The following is a 16,512-nucleotide window of genomic DNA, read 5'->3' on the forward strand; positions in this document are numbered from 1 at the left end:
TTAATCCCACCAGGTAGATCTTATTCTCACCATTTTACAATCAAATAACTGAGGCTTACAGGTCAAGAAATGATTTAATGACTAGGGTACAGTCCTAAATCATGAGTAAGGTATAGAGGATCCACAGACCCTTGCCTGCTTGTCTAGCACTGTGTTCTCCACTATCCTGCTTGCATCCTACTCTCCAGTCATACTCAACTTCCACATTTATAATCCTTCAGTGCTCTGTCTTGCCTCCAGCCATTGTCACATGTTGCTTTCCCATGGGGTGCCCTTGTCTGAAATGCTCTTCTTACACTCTGGCTTCCTTCTCCTCCTCCTCCTCGAGGAGTTAGCTCCACCTTCATCTTTCCAGGAAGCTCTCTCTAACTACTCAACTACAACCACTTCCACTTCCAGTGATTGGGTTGAGTTGGATGTTCTTCCTTTCTGCTCCTGTTGCTTTTCTCTTCTACATGCTACTGGATTTGGCTGTTTTCTTGTCTGTTGCTCTTGTTAGATTATGGACTTATTTGCCTTTATAGCAGTAAACACACTGATAAGGAGGGCAAAGAAGAGTAGGAAATAGACCTACTTGGAAAGCTGCTTCTTGGGTGTGATGTAAGATCAGTATAGATTCAGCCTCCCATTCTTGGTTTCTCTGTCTATAGTCTTTTACAGTAGTAACTAATTCTTACCATTGATCTTTGGGCATAATGGATATCTGAAGTGCCTTCTGAATTGTGAAAGGAAGATTGAATTTATGTTCACTATAATTATTGTTTTTTGTTTTTTTTAATCCATTTATTTTTTTTCAATATATGAAATTTATTGTCAAATTGGTTTCCATACAACACCCAGTGCTCATCCCAAAAGGTGCCCTCCTCAATACCCATCACCCACCCTCCCCTCCCTCCCACCCCCCATCAACCCTCAGTTTGTTCTCAGCTTTAAGAGTCTCTTATGTTTTGGCTCTCTCCCACTCTAACCTCTTTTTTTTTTTCCTTCCCCTCCCCCATGGGTTTCTGTTAAGTTTCTCAGGATCCACATAAGAGTGAAACCATATGGTATCTGTCTTTCTCTGTATGGCTTATTTCACTTAGCATAACACTCTCCAGTTCCATCCACATTGCTACAAAGGGCCATATTTCGTTCTTCCTCATTACCACGTAGTACTCCATTGTGTATATAAACCACAATTTCTTTATCCATTCATCGGTTGATGGACATTTAGGCTCTTCCCATAATTTGGCTATTGTTGAAAGTGCTGCTATAAACATTGGGGTACAAGTGCCCCTATGCATCAGTACTCCTGTATCCCTTGGGTAAATTCCTAGCAGTGCTATTGCTGGGTCATAGGGTAGGTCTATTTTTAGACTCTCCACACTGTTTTCCAGAGTGGCTGCACCAATTTGCATTCCCACCAACAGTGCAAGAGGGTTCCTGTTTCTCCACATCCTCTGCAGCATCTATAGTCTCCTGATTTGTTGATTTTGGCCACTCTGACCGGTGTGAGGTGATATCTGAGTGTGGTTTTGATTTGTATTTCCCTGATGAGGAGCGACGTTGAGCATCTTTTCATGTGCCTGTTGGCCATCCGGATGTCTTCTTTAGAGAAGTGTCCATTCATGTTTTCTGCCCATTTCTTCACTGGGCTATTTGTTTTTTGGGTGTGGACTTTGGTGAGCTCTTTATAGATTTTGGATACTAGCCCTTTGTCTGACACGTCATTTACAAATATCTTTTCCCATTCCGTTGGTTGCCTTTTAGTTTTGTTGGCTGTTTCCTTTGCTGTGCAGAAGCTTTTTATCTTCATAAGGTCCCAGTAGTTCATTTTTGCTTTTAATTCCCTTGCCTTTGGGGATTGTTAACTGTTTTTAGGGCTGGATCTTTTTACTTAAATTATGTTTGCATAATTGCATAATGCAATTTTTATGTTTTATTTTTATTCTTCTAATATTTATTTATTTTTGAGAGAGAGAGAGAGAGAGAGAGAGAGAGCAGGGGAGGGGCAAAGAGAGAGAGAGAGAGGGAGAGAATTCCAAGCAGGCCTCTCACTGTCAGCACAGAGCCCAGTGCAGGCCTCAATCCCATGAACCACGAGACCATGACCTGAGCCTAAATCAATAGTCAGATGCTTAGCTAACTGAGCCACACAAACATCCCTGTTTTATTTTTAAAAGAAGAAACATCTTAAGCTGACTCTTACTCTCCCAACATCATAACTGCTAGCATGTTGGCACAACTTCTTTGTATACCTATATAGTTAACATCATACTGCACCTGTAATTTTGAATCTTGTTTGTTTTTTCATTTAAATAGTAAATAGTAATGAGGCTGATAAATAGCTAACGTTTAAGTCTCACAGAATCTCTGCAGCAGTGGGTGACAAACTATGGCCCAAGCACCAGGTCCAACCTACCACTTGGTTTTGTATGGTTCCCCAGCGAAGTATGGTTTATACATGATTGAAAAAAAATTAATAATATTTTTTATCATGTGAAAATTATTAAAAGTGCAAATTTCAGTATCCACAAATAAACTTTTATTGGAACACAGCCACGCCTCTCCATGTAGGTGTTGTCTCTGGCTGCTTTCACACTATAGAGTGGAGTAGTTGTGATAGATACCATCAGACCCACGGAGCCAAAATATTTGTTAAATGGCATTTTACAGGACTGTTAGCCAACCCTGCTTTATAAGATAAATGTTATTATCCTCCCCATTTTACAAATGAAGCAACAGGTGCTTAGAAATGTTGAGGTTCCAAAGCTACGGAATTAGCAAGTGGCAAAATGGGCTTTTGTGTACAGGCAAGTATTCTCATTCTCTGAAAATTGGCTATCTATGTGTAACTTACATTAATGAAACTCTTCTATTCATTCACCTGAATCTTCTGTTTCCCATCCGTGGTTAAGAGCAGGTATTGACAATGACATCTTTCTTGTTAGAAGTTCAGCCTTTGGCAGTCTTCAAACAGTATTTGAACAGATGGGCAACTCTCGTGTTCTTAAAATGGAAACAGAAGCCTGAGGTTAAGTTACTTTCCCAGGATAATGTGACATGATAGCCAGGATTATTTTCTCTGAGGCCGGTAGTTGGACTAGTAGGTCAGCCTAAAGCTGCGGACTAAAAAGTCTTTCTTTTGTCTCAAACCAAAATTACAGTGATGTCATGTTACAAGGACTTTGAGTATGGCTCTCACAGCTCTCTGCTTAAACCCACTGGTGGCATCTAACACCCTGGTTAGGCCACACTATGTCCTTCCACTTATTCATTTATTCAAGGTTTATTGGGTTTCTACTCCGTGCCAATTATTGTGCCACATGTTAGGCATATAACGGTAACCAACTGTAGGGTTCTACTCTGGAGAAGGTCATTTTTCAAGTAAACTGAAAGGCCACCAGGTAATTTGTTTTTCTGAAAAAATGGAAAATACTGCATTGATTACTTCACTGGAAATGAATATTTATTGACAAATGAGTACATTCTAGGCACTATGCTGGGTGGTGGACCCAGCATAGTGAGCCCAATAATCCTGGAGCCAGCAATAATCCTGGCTCTCATGGAGTTTACAATCTGGTGGGATAGGTGGTGAACAAGTAATTTTAAGTGTGATGAATTTATTCTACAATTTCCACCTATACTACTGTGAGTTGCTTATGTGCAGTTAAAAATGATGTTGCCCGACCGGTTTCCTGATTTTGGTAAGTGCTGTTGCCATCTAAATAAAGTTAAAGCCCCCCAAAAGACCTGAATGAGATATAGCTCTCCCCCTCCAAAGAGAGAGAAGCTTGAGAAAACAGAAGTGTTCATATTCCTAAATTAAACCACAATAAAAACTAATATTACATTGTACTTGATAGATTATTAAACTGCTTCACATACAATACCCATATGATTCTCATGAAAATCTTGTGGGTTAACTAGAGAAGATACTTTTATGATCTCCAGTTATCTCATTTATTATCTTATTTCTCTCAGGAGCAGAGTTGAGTTGAAAATATTCCTCATTCCATAGCACATTGTCATCACCAATGTGGGTGAGACCCCTGGTGTTTACCTGATTGTCCCCCTTCTTCCCCATCCACACTTCATTCTCAACTCTAAAAAGGCACCCATAGTACACACATCACTACATATGCTACAAAAATATACATATCTAAGTATTGTATTATATATATATGTATTTAATTTCTGTGTATTATGATGTTTTGACATTTAAATATTTATTTTGAGAGAGAGAAAGAGAGAGCAGGGAAAGGGCAGAGAGAGAGAAAAGAGACAGAGAGAGCTCCAAGAAGGCTTGCACTGTCAGTTTAGAGCCCAACAAGTGGCTTGAACCCACGAACTGTGAGATCATGACCTGAGCAGAAATCAAGAGTTGGATGCTTAACAGACTGAGCCACCCAGGCACCCCATGATGTTTTGACATTTTAAAAAACCTTTCTGACTGGGGAGGCACTGCCCTTCTCAGGTCTAACCAATTCTTAAAGATAGCCAAGGTCTCAGCAGGGAACATGCCTTAGACATACATGCGAACTATTCAACCCAGAGCCAGCTCCCCTCTATCTGACCCCTGACATCCAGCATTAAGTATTGCTCTGCCTTAATCAGCCTAGAGCCAAGTACCAGGCAACTAGGGATCCTTCTATAGCTTAGAGCCCATCGAAATTATTCAGACTAGCCAGTCTTCAACTGCTTTCCATGCCCAGTTTTGCCTTTCCCTCTGAAACCCCAATAAGGGTCTAGCCCTGTCTCTTCCCTGCTTCTGTCCTCTGCATCTTGACACTCTGGTGGCACGGCACGGCATGTCTCTGGTCTCTAGGACCTGTGAGTATAGTAAACTGTGTTTTCCTCTGTCTCCTTTTGTGCCACACCTGACTGACCACCTTATAAAAGAATACAAAACAAGCACTTACCAAAGATTTTGACTTACATAAATGGTGTTGCGCTATAACCCTCATTTTGTTTTCTAAATTTCATACATGTCATTCAACATTTTATTTTTTTAATTTACTCATGTAACTGTGGTAGCTCTTTGCTTCTTACTGCAGCATAGTAGTTCTTAATATGTATCCATAACATATGTTTGTACCCATTCCTCTATTCCTCTATGGATGAGCGTCCAGGTTGGCCTTCACATGCCATGTGGAACATCTTTGTACATAATCCTTCACTGGCACCTTTGTCAAAACTGTCCTGGGAATGTGATCCAGTATTAAGATACACCACAAAGTTGTAGTAAGTAAAAATGATAATAAAAGCAGGAATAGAGAGATAGGTGCATGAACAGAGAAACAGACCAATGGAACACATAGAGAATTCAGAAATAGACCCATGAATATATGGAAGCATCATGTATGAGCAGTGAGGAAATTATGGATTTTTTGATAGATTGTGTTGGGAGAAAACTGGCTCAGTAGAGGAAGGAAAATGAGGTGGATTCTTCCCTTATACCATTTACATAGAGGATTCTACATGGAAGACTGAAATGTGGAAATCTAGAAAGTGAAAAGAAGAAAGTATAGGAGAATATCTTTGTGTTCTGTGGGTAGGAAAAGATTTCTTAAATAAGATTCCAAAATGAAAAAACAAAACTACAAAACTATAAAAAAACAACTTGATAAACATAAGTACAATAAAACTTAGTATATCTGTTCAATAAAAAATATAATAGACATAGTTAATAGGCCAGCAGAAGATACGTGTTTTTTTTAAATCATGCACATTGACAATAAAAAAATAGAGGAGATAAATAGCAGTCTGCAGAAGCTAAGCCCAAATGGCTAAGCAGAATATGAAGAGACACTCAAAAAACAGAATATAAAGAGATGCTCGAACTCCCTTAGCATGAGAAAAATGCAAATTAAAACAAGATACCATTTGCATCCATCTGAATCGCAAAATATAAGAAGGGAGACTGATAGCCAAATGTTGGTATTTGCTGGGCAAATAAGAATAAAAACAAATATCCGTTCAGCAAATAAAACTAACAGTATTGAGAAAAAATAAGTATGTGCATACCTTATTCTCCCATACTTTGAGGAGACCGACACTTGGCATGGTAAAGTGACTTGCCAAATTATCACAACTCCCAGATGACAGGGCAAAGAATCTGTAGTTCTGTGACCTTAGAATTTGGAGACAACATGACAGTGTTTGTATTTGTTATATGGGCTGAATTGTGTGCTCCCCACACCAACTGCCTGATCCCTGCTGAACACATATGTTGAAGTCCTCATCTCCAGTGCTTCAAATGTGACCTTATTTGGTAACTGCGTCTTTAAAGAAGTAGTTAAATTTATTTTTTTAATGTTTATTTTTGAGAGAGAGAGAGAGAGAGAGAGAGAGAGAGAGAGAGAGAGAGAGAGATGGAGCACAAACAGGGGAGGGGCAGAGAGAGAGGGAGACACAGAATCTGAAGCAGGCTCCAGGCTCCGAGCTGTCAGCACAGAACCCGATGCGGGGCTCAAACTCATGAATCACAAGATCATGACCTGAACCAAAGTTGGACGCTTAACTGACTGAGCCACCCAGACGCCCCAAAAGAGGTACTTAAATATAAATGTGTTCAGTAGGACATGTTGTAATCCAATATGACTGGTATCCTTCTACGAAAAGAAAATTTGGACACAGATACATGTAGGGGGAGAGGATGTGAAGACGGCTATCTACAAGCCAAGGACAGAAGCCTGGAATAGACCCTTCCTTCCATGGCCTTTAGAAGGAACCAGTCCAGCTAACGCCTTGTTCTCAGACCTCCAGTCTCCAGAACTGAGATGATAAATTCCTGTGGTTCAAGCACCTAGTCTGTGAGGCTTTGTCATGGCATCCCTGGCTAACTAGTGCAGTATTTCTAAAGGAGTGAATGGAATAGTAGCAGCATAACCACGGAGGAAAATGGAGTGGCTCAGAGATCTGTTCTACACAGACTGGCTGGGGTCAAGTTCCAGCTTGAACACTTAAGGTGCTGGTCTTGCATAAGTTATTAAACCCTCTTTTCCTCATCTGCTTCTTCTATAAAATGGGTTAAAAATGGTAATTGTTGCTTTGGGGTGTGGTGAGAATTTAAAACAATATATGGAAACACCTAGAATGGTTCTTGGCACATCTAAAAACAGAACGAGTATTAACTATTATTATCACATAGAACTTTGGAATCAAATGAGGCCTGTGTTTGAGTCCCAGATCTGCTTAACCAGCTACTATTTAATATTCTTTGAGTCTTAATATATCACCTATAAAATGAGAATAATAATGACCACACAGTCATTTCGTGTATTCATTAAACACATTCTTGGTACCTGGGTCATGGCATTGTGCTAGGTGCTAAAGATACCACGGTGAACAAAACAGGCTGTCCCTGGGCTTGTGGTAGTGCTTTTGTCAAGATCATAATGACTCTCACGTTACTGATCCAGTCAGTGGTCAGTCCTCATCTTACTTGACCTCTCAATATTTGAGGCTGTCCACTGATCATTCCTTTCCCCTGGAAAGATTTCTTCACTTGGCTTCAGAACACACACTCTCCTGTTTTCTTTCTAACTGATGGGCCACCTTGTCAGTCTTCCTGCTCCCTGCACTTCTCCTAAGTTTCTTAATGTTGGATGCCTCAGAGAGCAGTCCTTTGCCCTCTTCTCTTATTCTGCAGTTATCCCCCCAGGAATCTCCTCCAGGATAGTCACTGAGACATGGTGCTATATGCCCAAATTTATATCTCCAGCCCTAAACGTGTCTCCCAAACCCCAGGCTCATATATCTAACTGCCTATTGACCTTTCACGTTAGTACATGGTAACCGCCTCAAACTCAGCATCCTCACAACTTAATTCTTTATCTAAATGTCCCCCTTCCCATTCACAGGAAATTCTGTTGAATCAACTTTGAAGGTATATCCAGAACCCAACTACTGACCACTACCCCCCACCACTACCATCTCAGTCTGAGTCACTGTGTTAGTCGGCTCAAGCTGCCATAACAAAATACCATGGATCAGGCAGCTTAAACAATAGGATTTTTTTTCACAGTTCTGGAGCCTGCAAGTCTGAACTTGGGATGCTAGCATGGTCAGGTTCTTGTGACTGACCTCTTCCTGGCTTGTAGAGGGATACCTTTTCTCTGCTTCTTCACATGGTGGAGAGAGAACCCCGGTGTCTCTTCCTCTTATGTAAGAACTCCAATATTTTTGACCCAGAGCCCTTATGACCTCACTTAACCTTAACAACCTCCTTAAAGGCAGTATCTCCAATACAGGCACATGGGGAGGCGGGGGGCTATTAAGTCTTCCACATATGAATTTTGGAGAGACACAGTTTAGTCCATAGAAGTTACAGTCATCTCTCACTTGGATTACTATACAAGCTTCCTGACTGGCCTCCCTGTTTTTACACATGCCAGCCTACAGCCTATTCTCAAAATAGCAGTTGGAGTGATCATTGTAAAATATAAAGTGGATCTTGCTGTTCCTCTGCTCAAAACTCTCTATAGGCTCCCGCTTGATCAGAGTAAAAGCCATGGTTTTACAATGGTGCACAAAGCTCTACATGATCTAGCTGCCTAAACCTTTGTAACCTCGTTTTCCACCCTCCTGCTTGCTCCCTCCACTTCAGCTACTCTGACCTTTATGCACTTCTTCAGAAATACCAGGCAGCCTCCTGTCTCAAACCCTGTGCATATACTTTTCTCTCTCCCTGACACACTTCCCCCAGATATCCACCCGGCTCCTTTCCTCACCTCCTTCAATCCTTTGCTAATGGAAGCCTATCTTGACTGTTCTATTTAAAATTGCAAACAGCACCCTCTCTTCCGTCTACTTTCAAGGCCCCTTAACTAAGCATTTTTCTTCGTTCCCCTGTAGCTTTTATCACTTTCTAACATAGTACATCATTTACTAGTTTTGTATTTTATTGTCTACTCTCTGTCCCTTCTCACTAAGTTCCATGAGGGCAGAGATCTTGTTCATGTGTTTCATTTTTGTATCCTAAGAACCTAGAATAGTGCCTGGAACATAACACCAACTCAATAAATATTTTTTTTAACATTTGAATGAACAATTGTTGCAGTATACTAATTACTGAACAAGCAGGTTCTTTTGCTCACAGATAGGTTAGGCTCACAGATCCACATATGTGTTTAGGTGACTAAGGACTTTCATCTTGTAGACATAAGATACATTTACAGCAAATAAAAATTCTTAAATTTTCAAATGTTTAAAACAAGTCATGCATTTACCTCCTTACTGAAACATTCCATCGTGCATTTGTAGAAAGAAAGAAAGAAAGAAAGAAAGAAAGAAAGAAAGAAAGAAAAGAAAAGAAGGAAGGAAGGAAGGAAGGAAGGAAGAAAGGAAGGAAGGAAAAGGGGTGCCTAGTTGGCTTAGTCGATTGAGCAGCTGACTTCAGCTCAGGTCATGATTTCACAGGTTCATGAGTTCAAGCCCCACATGGTGCTCACCGCTGTCAGTGTGGAGCCCGCTTCAGATCCTCTGTCTGCCTCGCTCTCTGCCACTCCCACTCATGCCCTCTAAATAAATAATCAAACAAACCTTAAGAGAAAAATAAAGAAATAATACTTTAATTTGTGTTGAAAATCTGTTGAGATAGACCACAGTCCTCCTTCATGATCTCCATAGTACTGTAGCAGTAACCATGGCACCCAAACCCTCAGCCTCACCTGAGTGATGATTGCCAAGGGTAATGTGACTTTGAATCTATCCATTCATCCAGGAGCTGCAACAGAATTTTCATCAGCTGTCTTTGACTTTAACCTCACCTTCTCTTGAGTAAGCATTAGTTTAGTGGGCCTCAGACACTCTGATTTTCTGTCCACACACTCAAAATTATTCTATTTTGTCAGACACCAGATTATCTTCAATCACATCAGAGCTTGACGTTTCACAGGTTGTGTGGTTTATTTTTTGTCCTTCAGGATCATTCCTACTCTTAAAAAAATGTATCCTACAAGAACACATACCATTTCTCTCCTCTTTCACTTATTAAAATGTATGAAAATTATGAAATTTCAAAATTTCAAAATTATGAAAATCTTGACCTTTCTTTCTATTATAACCTTCTTTGGCTAGTAAGATGGGGCCAATAATGTGAATAAAATATCTCAAAGGTACATAAAAATCCAGCAAACTTGCTATAAACTGACCACAGAATTAAATTACCTTACCAGACAACTTCCACCTTCTACTGATAGGGGAAGAGTTGGTATGCTTTTTCTCTTAAACATAACATTCATAAAAACATCCTTTAGACATTTTGAGGCAGAAAGTTCCCAACCAAGTGAGCCTTTATACATATTTCATCTTGTTTTCAATATCTTGTTTCTTGAGCACAGGGAATAGGATTTTTCTTTGTGTTGCCAGCCTGCCCACTGTGAGCAATAAATATTTGTTGAAAGAATGAGGAAAAAAAAAACAAACAAAAGAACAAATGTCCAAATTGTATACCCTGAAATAATGTATACCGGAAGCCTTCTTTTTCTCTGTGCGTTCTGAAATATCTCCACTGGGAGGCAGCACATAACTTTAATAACAGGTTTAGGGGGAGAAAAACAACAAAAACAAAATCATGCCTAAACACTACCGTTCAAAATATGGTAGTTCCAGCTATTTCACGGTTACAAATAGAAGAGAAAGATGATATTCTGACATTTTTAATCTACTAAATTAATGGCTCCAAGACCAGTTATACATTCACATATTATCTCTTCCTGCAGCTTCAAAACATCTAAGTAATAATGGCAGTGAAAATGTCTGGAAATGAATTCTTAATAATAATTACATAGTATTGATTTTGATGAGACTTAATTGAAATTACTTCAGTCTCTTCAATACATGCTTTGTATTTATTCTGTGTAATTCAAGGAGTGAGTAGCAAGTACCTTTGTAAGATGTTTTCAGGAAAACTGAATTTCATGAAACAGTAAATATATTCCAACTTCTTAGCTAATTTTCTTTTTGCCTCTTTTCTGCATAATCAGAACACAGACTGTTGGCTTGGCATGGATGTTTCCAATGTCAATCAAGTACAATACACAAGGGTTCCTTTTGTTTTTGTGTACCAATTTCATGCAGCTATTTCTGCATCCAGGTTAATGCCACATCTGTCCTCAGCAGTAGTATATATGATTCCAAGTATTACTGAAACTTTACAAATTGTTACTCTTCTCCTAGAATAACATTAGTTGATTTGTTCCATGTTTTCACCAGTAGTTTCTGCCAGACTTTCAGTTTTCCTGCATTTACTTTTAATCTACCTTCCTTCCTATAACTTGACAACTCTATTGGATACATTTTGCCAATTGAGTCCTTTTCCTCCATAAATGGCAACAAACGGATGAAACACATAGACAGCAAAAGCGTCTTTCACATTCACAAAATAAAATCAACTATAGTCTTCCCTTTGCAATGAGATCATGTATCTATCTAGAAGGATTATTATTACAAAGTAGGGAAAGTCTGGTCATGGACAACAGAAACACATCTGATTGTAATATTGTGACATATACCCAATAAATGTCTTGTGCTGTGTATACAGCACTGGCAATTAAAATTATGAAAAATTTTTTAGCACCTCACATTTTTGTCTTTAAAAATTTCAAAGGGCTTGAGTAAAGCTGTTTATCAATAGAAAATATGTACTACATATTTTCCAAGCCAGTATTCTGAACTGATACTGGTCATTTGCCATTCTCAAATATAGAATCTCTTTTATTTCCAAAAACTTATTAAACCCACATTCTGGTTTAGTATTAGTTACCCCTATTGCAAGAATTTTATATATTTTATCTCTTCCTTCTGTCTTTTTTTCAAGGAATAAATGTTTTTTTTTTCTGTTCAGATCATTCTTTTCTTTTCTCTCTTCCTTTTTCCAACTCATCTCGTTTTAATGTAGGAACAAGCAGATCTCAGTTTCAAAAAATACCATATACAGAGACTTTTTTTAAGTAACAAGTAAAATTTTTCTGTAATTTTCCATGAAGTTACAATTTTACTGGATACATGGTCAACCTTCCAAGGTACAAAAAGCAACCAACAAACCAAATATTTTCCTTCTGCATGAGAAAGAATGCCAGGTTACAATAAAATATTTGAAACCTCACTCCCCAAAGTCCTATCTCCTCCCCAAAACTAACTCCAAGTTTGGTCCTCCAGTACTTGCAACATCCTACTTTTAAGGAGCAAACTCTATATCAGTTAGAATTTATATCAGTATAGGGGCTCCTGGGTGGCTCAGTTGATTAAGCATCAGACTTTGGCTCTGGCCATGATCTCACGGTTCATGGGTTCGAGCTGTGTGTTGGGCTCTGTGCTGACAGCTCAGAGCCTGGAGCCTGCTTCAGATTCTGTGTCTTCCTCTCTCTCTGCCTCTCCCCCACTTATGCTCTCTCTCTCTCTCAAAAATGAATAAACATTAAAAAATTTTTTAGCAATTTGTATCAGTATATCTAATGCTTCTTAGAATAATAATTTTTCAAAGAAATAGTGGTTTAAAGAAAACAAATATGTTTGTAGAAACAGCCTAGATGGCCAGGAGAACAAATGGGTAAATAAAATGCAGCATGTTCATATATTAAGTACTGTCATGATATTTAAAATATTGATGTATATTACTATTTGTCAGCATAGAAAGTTATCCATGATACATTTTGAGCGGAAAAAAAAAAAAAGCCAAGCATCTATCATATGCTCCCATATGCAAAGTCATGTCGGAAGATATTTTTGTAATGTTAACAGTTGTTAGAGAACCACTGGGGTTAGTAATTTTTTGTGTAATTTTACTTTAATCTTTATACTTTTTTATGTTTTGAACTTTTTACCATTTACATGATTACTGTGGAGATGAAGAAGGCACGAAATGAAATCACCTTTGGTAAGATTTAAAAAGCCAGTCTCCAAAACCTTCTGCTTGCACACCTATCTTCAGCCAGTGGGTTTTTTAAACTGCCCTTACGACACTTTCCAATTTCATACTGATAAATAGTATTGCACTGATTGTCAATTTTTCCATAACTAGGAACAAAGCAATAGTGAAGACTCTTTGTAAAAATCCTTATTTGCTTTTTTTTGTCTGAGACTTCTAACACGTGAATTTAAATTTTGAACCAACACTATCTCTCTTTCTATGAGTTTTTAATATGGTGTTAGTAGAAAAGAAATTGGGTTTTTATTAACACTTGCTGTATATTTATGCAAGTTTCAAATGCAGTCATTAATTATTTCAAGTAGTCCCTCCCCCTATTTTCATTCTGTCTGATATGGTCATATGTGAGACTCGTCACTGGGACTCAAATAGGATATTTGAAACCTAAGTCTGCCTTTTCTGTATCTATGGCATTAAGCCCTTTGCCTTGTTCCCTTTAGCTCTGAAATGGGTAGAATAAGAGCTCTTTGAATAACTTAAAGGCAGTTGTGAAGGTAAAACAAGATAATTGATGGAAAATGATTCGCAAAGTGAAAACTAGCACATATAATAATGGGACAGGCTGCTTTATCTTAGAATCAGGGGGCTTTTGCAACATGGGGTTTTCTGAGCAGAAGCAATCAGCTTCTGTGGGTACTGCCCACAACACCTGCAGACAATGTGGCCAAGCAGGTTGGTTGCTACTTCAAAGGGCAGCAGAAAACTGAGGAAAGCAGGTGTTACAAGAATGAGAACTAAATCGCTAATCCAGAAATCTATCATGAAAACACAGCCATAATTACTTGCATTGTTTTCTCGGGATGGGTGAGTAAACCTTAATTTATTGCATAAATTGTATTAAAGGATTTTTAAATAGATTATCTGTGATTTTCTTAAAATATCATTTGTACTCTGACTCAAAAATAAATAACAAAAACATTTTAAAATTTTTTTTAAAAAAGGGGCGCCTGGGTGGCTCAGTCGGTTGAGTGTCCGACTTCAGCTCAGGTCATGATCTCACAGTCCATGCTCACGGCTCAGGGCCTGGAGCCTACTTTGGATTCTGTGTCTCCCTCTCTCTCTGCCCCTCCCCTGCTCATGCTCTGTCTCTCTCTGTCTCAAACATAAATAATAAAAACATTAAAAACATTTTTTAAATACCATTTGCAAAGAGTTTACTAATTCCAAACAGCTGAGAACTAAGTATTTTAGTCTTCTTGCAGAGAAAAAAAAACCCAAAAGATTAAAAACAAATATCTGTCATTTAATTAAGGCAAAAACATAGTCTGCTTAGAAAACTGGTCACTCTGGGGGCGCCTGGGTGGCGCAGTCGGTTAAGCGTCCGACTTCAGCCAGGTCACGATCTCACGGTCTGTGAGTTCGAGCCCCGCTTCAGGCTCTGGGCTGATGGCTCAGAGCCTGGAGCCTGTTTCCGATTCTGTGTCTCCCTCTCTCTCTGCCCCTCCCCCGTTCATGCTCTGTCTCTCTCTGTCCCATAAATAAAAAAAAAAAAAAAAAACGTTGAAAAAGAAAACTGGTCACTCTGAAAACACACATAACGGCACGTGCGCGCGCACACACACACACACACACACACTATTGTAGTATCTCCTTTGAAGAAACATCTGTTTTAACTTCCATTTTCACAGGTGGAGAGAATTGGGGGTAGATCTGAGACTGCCATTAGTGACAACAGGATTTTCTCTGAACTAAGCTAAATTAAGTGGTGCTGGAGGGACATTAGGGACTCCTCTTTGCTTGGGTCTCCAGTTCAGCACCTGGATAAGCTTATATTGCCTTGGTAACCAAGCCAAAACCCTTTCTTAATGTTGAAAAGGGTGGTTGATGCTTATGATTTACAATAGTTTGGGTGAATTGTGGTTTCTCTCACCATGTGGGTGAGTTTCTTGTTTTTCTTTTTTCTACTAAAGGGATTTTGTGTGGTACGTATTACTAAACTTTTATAAAGTATATTATCCCATGTATATATATATAGTTGTTTCCCAACATTTTAAGCTTCCTCCTGTATTCCTCAGTCCCTTTTGTTAATTTTGGCCACTTTGAGGAGAGAGTCTGCATTGTGGTAGACATGCCATTGAAATGGCTTTTGAAACAGGTACTCCATTACCACACAGACAGACCAGTCCATGAATACTTTGTGAGTAGTCAGATGCCTTGGGCTTCAATGGACTGCACTGGGCTTCAACCGCTATATTGAGACCTGCTCCAAGTAACTTCTCTATGCGTTAATGTTTCCATCTCTGAAATGTTTTTGACTTTAAATGTGTCACCGGGATATTTGCCTGTGACTTGCTTGAAATGTTCTTAGGGAAGCTTTACCTTGGTAACATTTTTGCTGAGAGCAACAATGTGTTTTGTTGTTGTTGTTATTATTATTATTATTATTATTAACTATTGAAATTTGTTTTCTTCCTTGCTTTTAGCTCCATGAGTACTGTGTCTTATATGGATGAACCTAGCCAGCGGGATGATGCTTCTCGCCTTACAGTTCAGATGGAAAACACCTATCAACTAGGTGTGTTATTTTACACTCATTCCTATTTTAAACTTATAATCTCATTATTTACTTAAAATAATATCTGATAACATGGCATCATCTTCATTATTAGCACAATATAAGGGGTCTTAATTAAGTGATTTGATGTGTTGTAATTTCTTCCTCTGCAAAATGGGACCAACACCCATTGCTTAATTTTCTTTATCAGTGTTTCCTAAATACCAAGCAATTCACTGGGCAGCGCTGATGTGTCTTGTGTATTACTGAATTAAGAAGTTCATTTCTGGGCGTTTCTGGGTTATCCTGTGGAGTTATTTTATATATACTTGAGTTAAGTGAAAGAGATATGCATTCAAGTTTTACCCAGCAACCCAACCAATGTTGTTGATAAGTGGAGAAAAAAGCCTTCAAAGCAGAAGCAAATGATTCCTGGTCCCCCATTGACAGAGGTGTTTATCCCTTTCCACTGAGGTTTTGGGTCTTTGAAAACAAAGATCTTTGCACCTGCCCCCATACTCCCAGACGCAGTCCACAGTGAATACATTTTCCCATTCATGTTTTCTCATAGACCAACTTGTTTTCTCTAAATGTGTACCTGCCCACTATTATCTGCCCACTTTATATAATTACTGCTATATAGAGATTCCATAGAGACTTACCAATGACCAAAAGAAGGACTCTCTGGGCCACAGTGGTTCTATCTGCAGCCAGTTAACTTCAGGAAAATTACAGACCGTCAGTGCATTTCATTAGGCCTTGTAGCCAGTTTTCTAGGGTAATCCCCAAGACTACGTGGATTACAAGGCTCCATAATTAGTCAGTCTACTGGTATTTTCACAGTGCCTGGGGTAGACAACTAATATTCCTGCCATCCCTTCTGGTAACCTTACCCAGTTTCCTTTGGGGAAGCCTCACCACTGCCATCATTACACTTTGGGTCCGTAACATTCTGCTGAAGCTGACACTAGCTTTAGAGATACAGTAGTGACTGATTCTGAGATAGCATATGACCCTTTGATTGGTCAAGCCAATCTAAGCCTTTGGGATTCAGCTCAGAAAGTGTTGTTTGGGCTGTTGAAGAAGCAGATTAGATTCTGAAACC

General features: G+C 39.0%; 1 protein-coding gene across 1 annotated transcript in view; it reads left to right on the top strand.

Annotated features, from left to right (window-relative positions):
* DYNLT5 (dynein light chain Tctex-type family member 5) overlaps positions 1-16,512 on the top strand; it is a 30,917-nt gene that overhangs the window by 6,014 nt on the left and 8,391 nt on the right. Inside the window, exon 3 of the mRNA XM_040470565.1 lies at positions 15,337-15,428. Coding sequence (XP_040326499.1) covers positions 15,337-15,428 — 92 coding nt within the window. The remainder of the gene's footprint in view (positions 1-15,336; positions 15,429-16,512) is intronic.

Source organism: Herpailurus yagouaroundi, unplaced genomic scaffold, assembly GCF_014898765.1.
Source record: "Herpailurus yagouaroundi ecotype Mexico unplaced genomic scaffold, PumYag 77, whole genome shotgun sequence".
Lineage (NCBI taxonomy): Eukaryota > Metazoa > Chordata > Mammalia > Carnivora > Felidae > Herpailurus > Herpailurus yagouaroundi.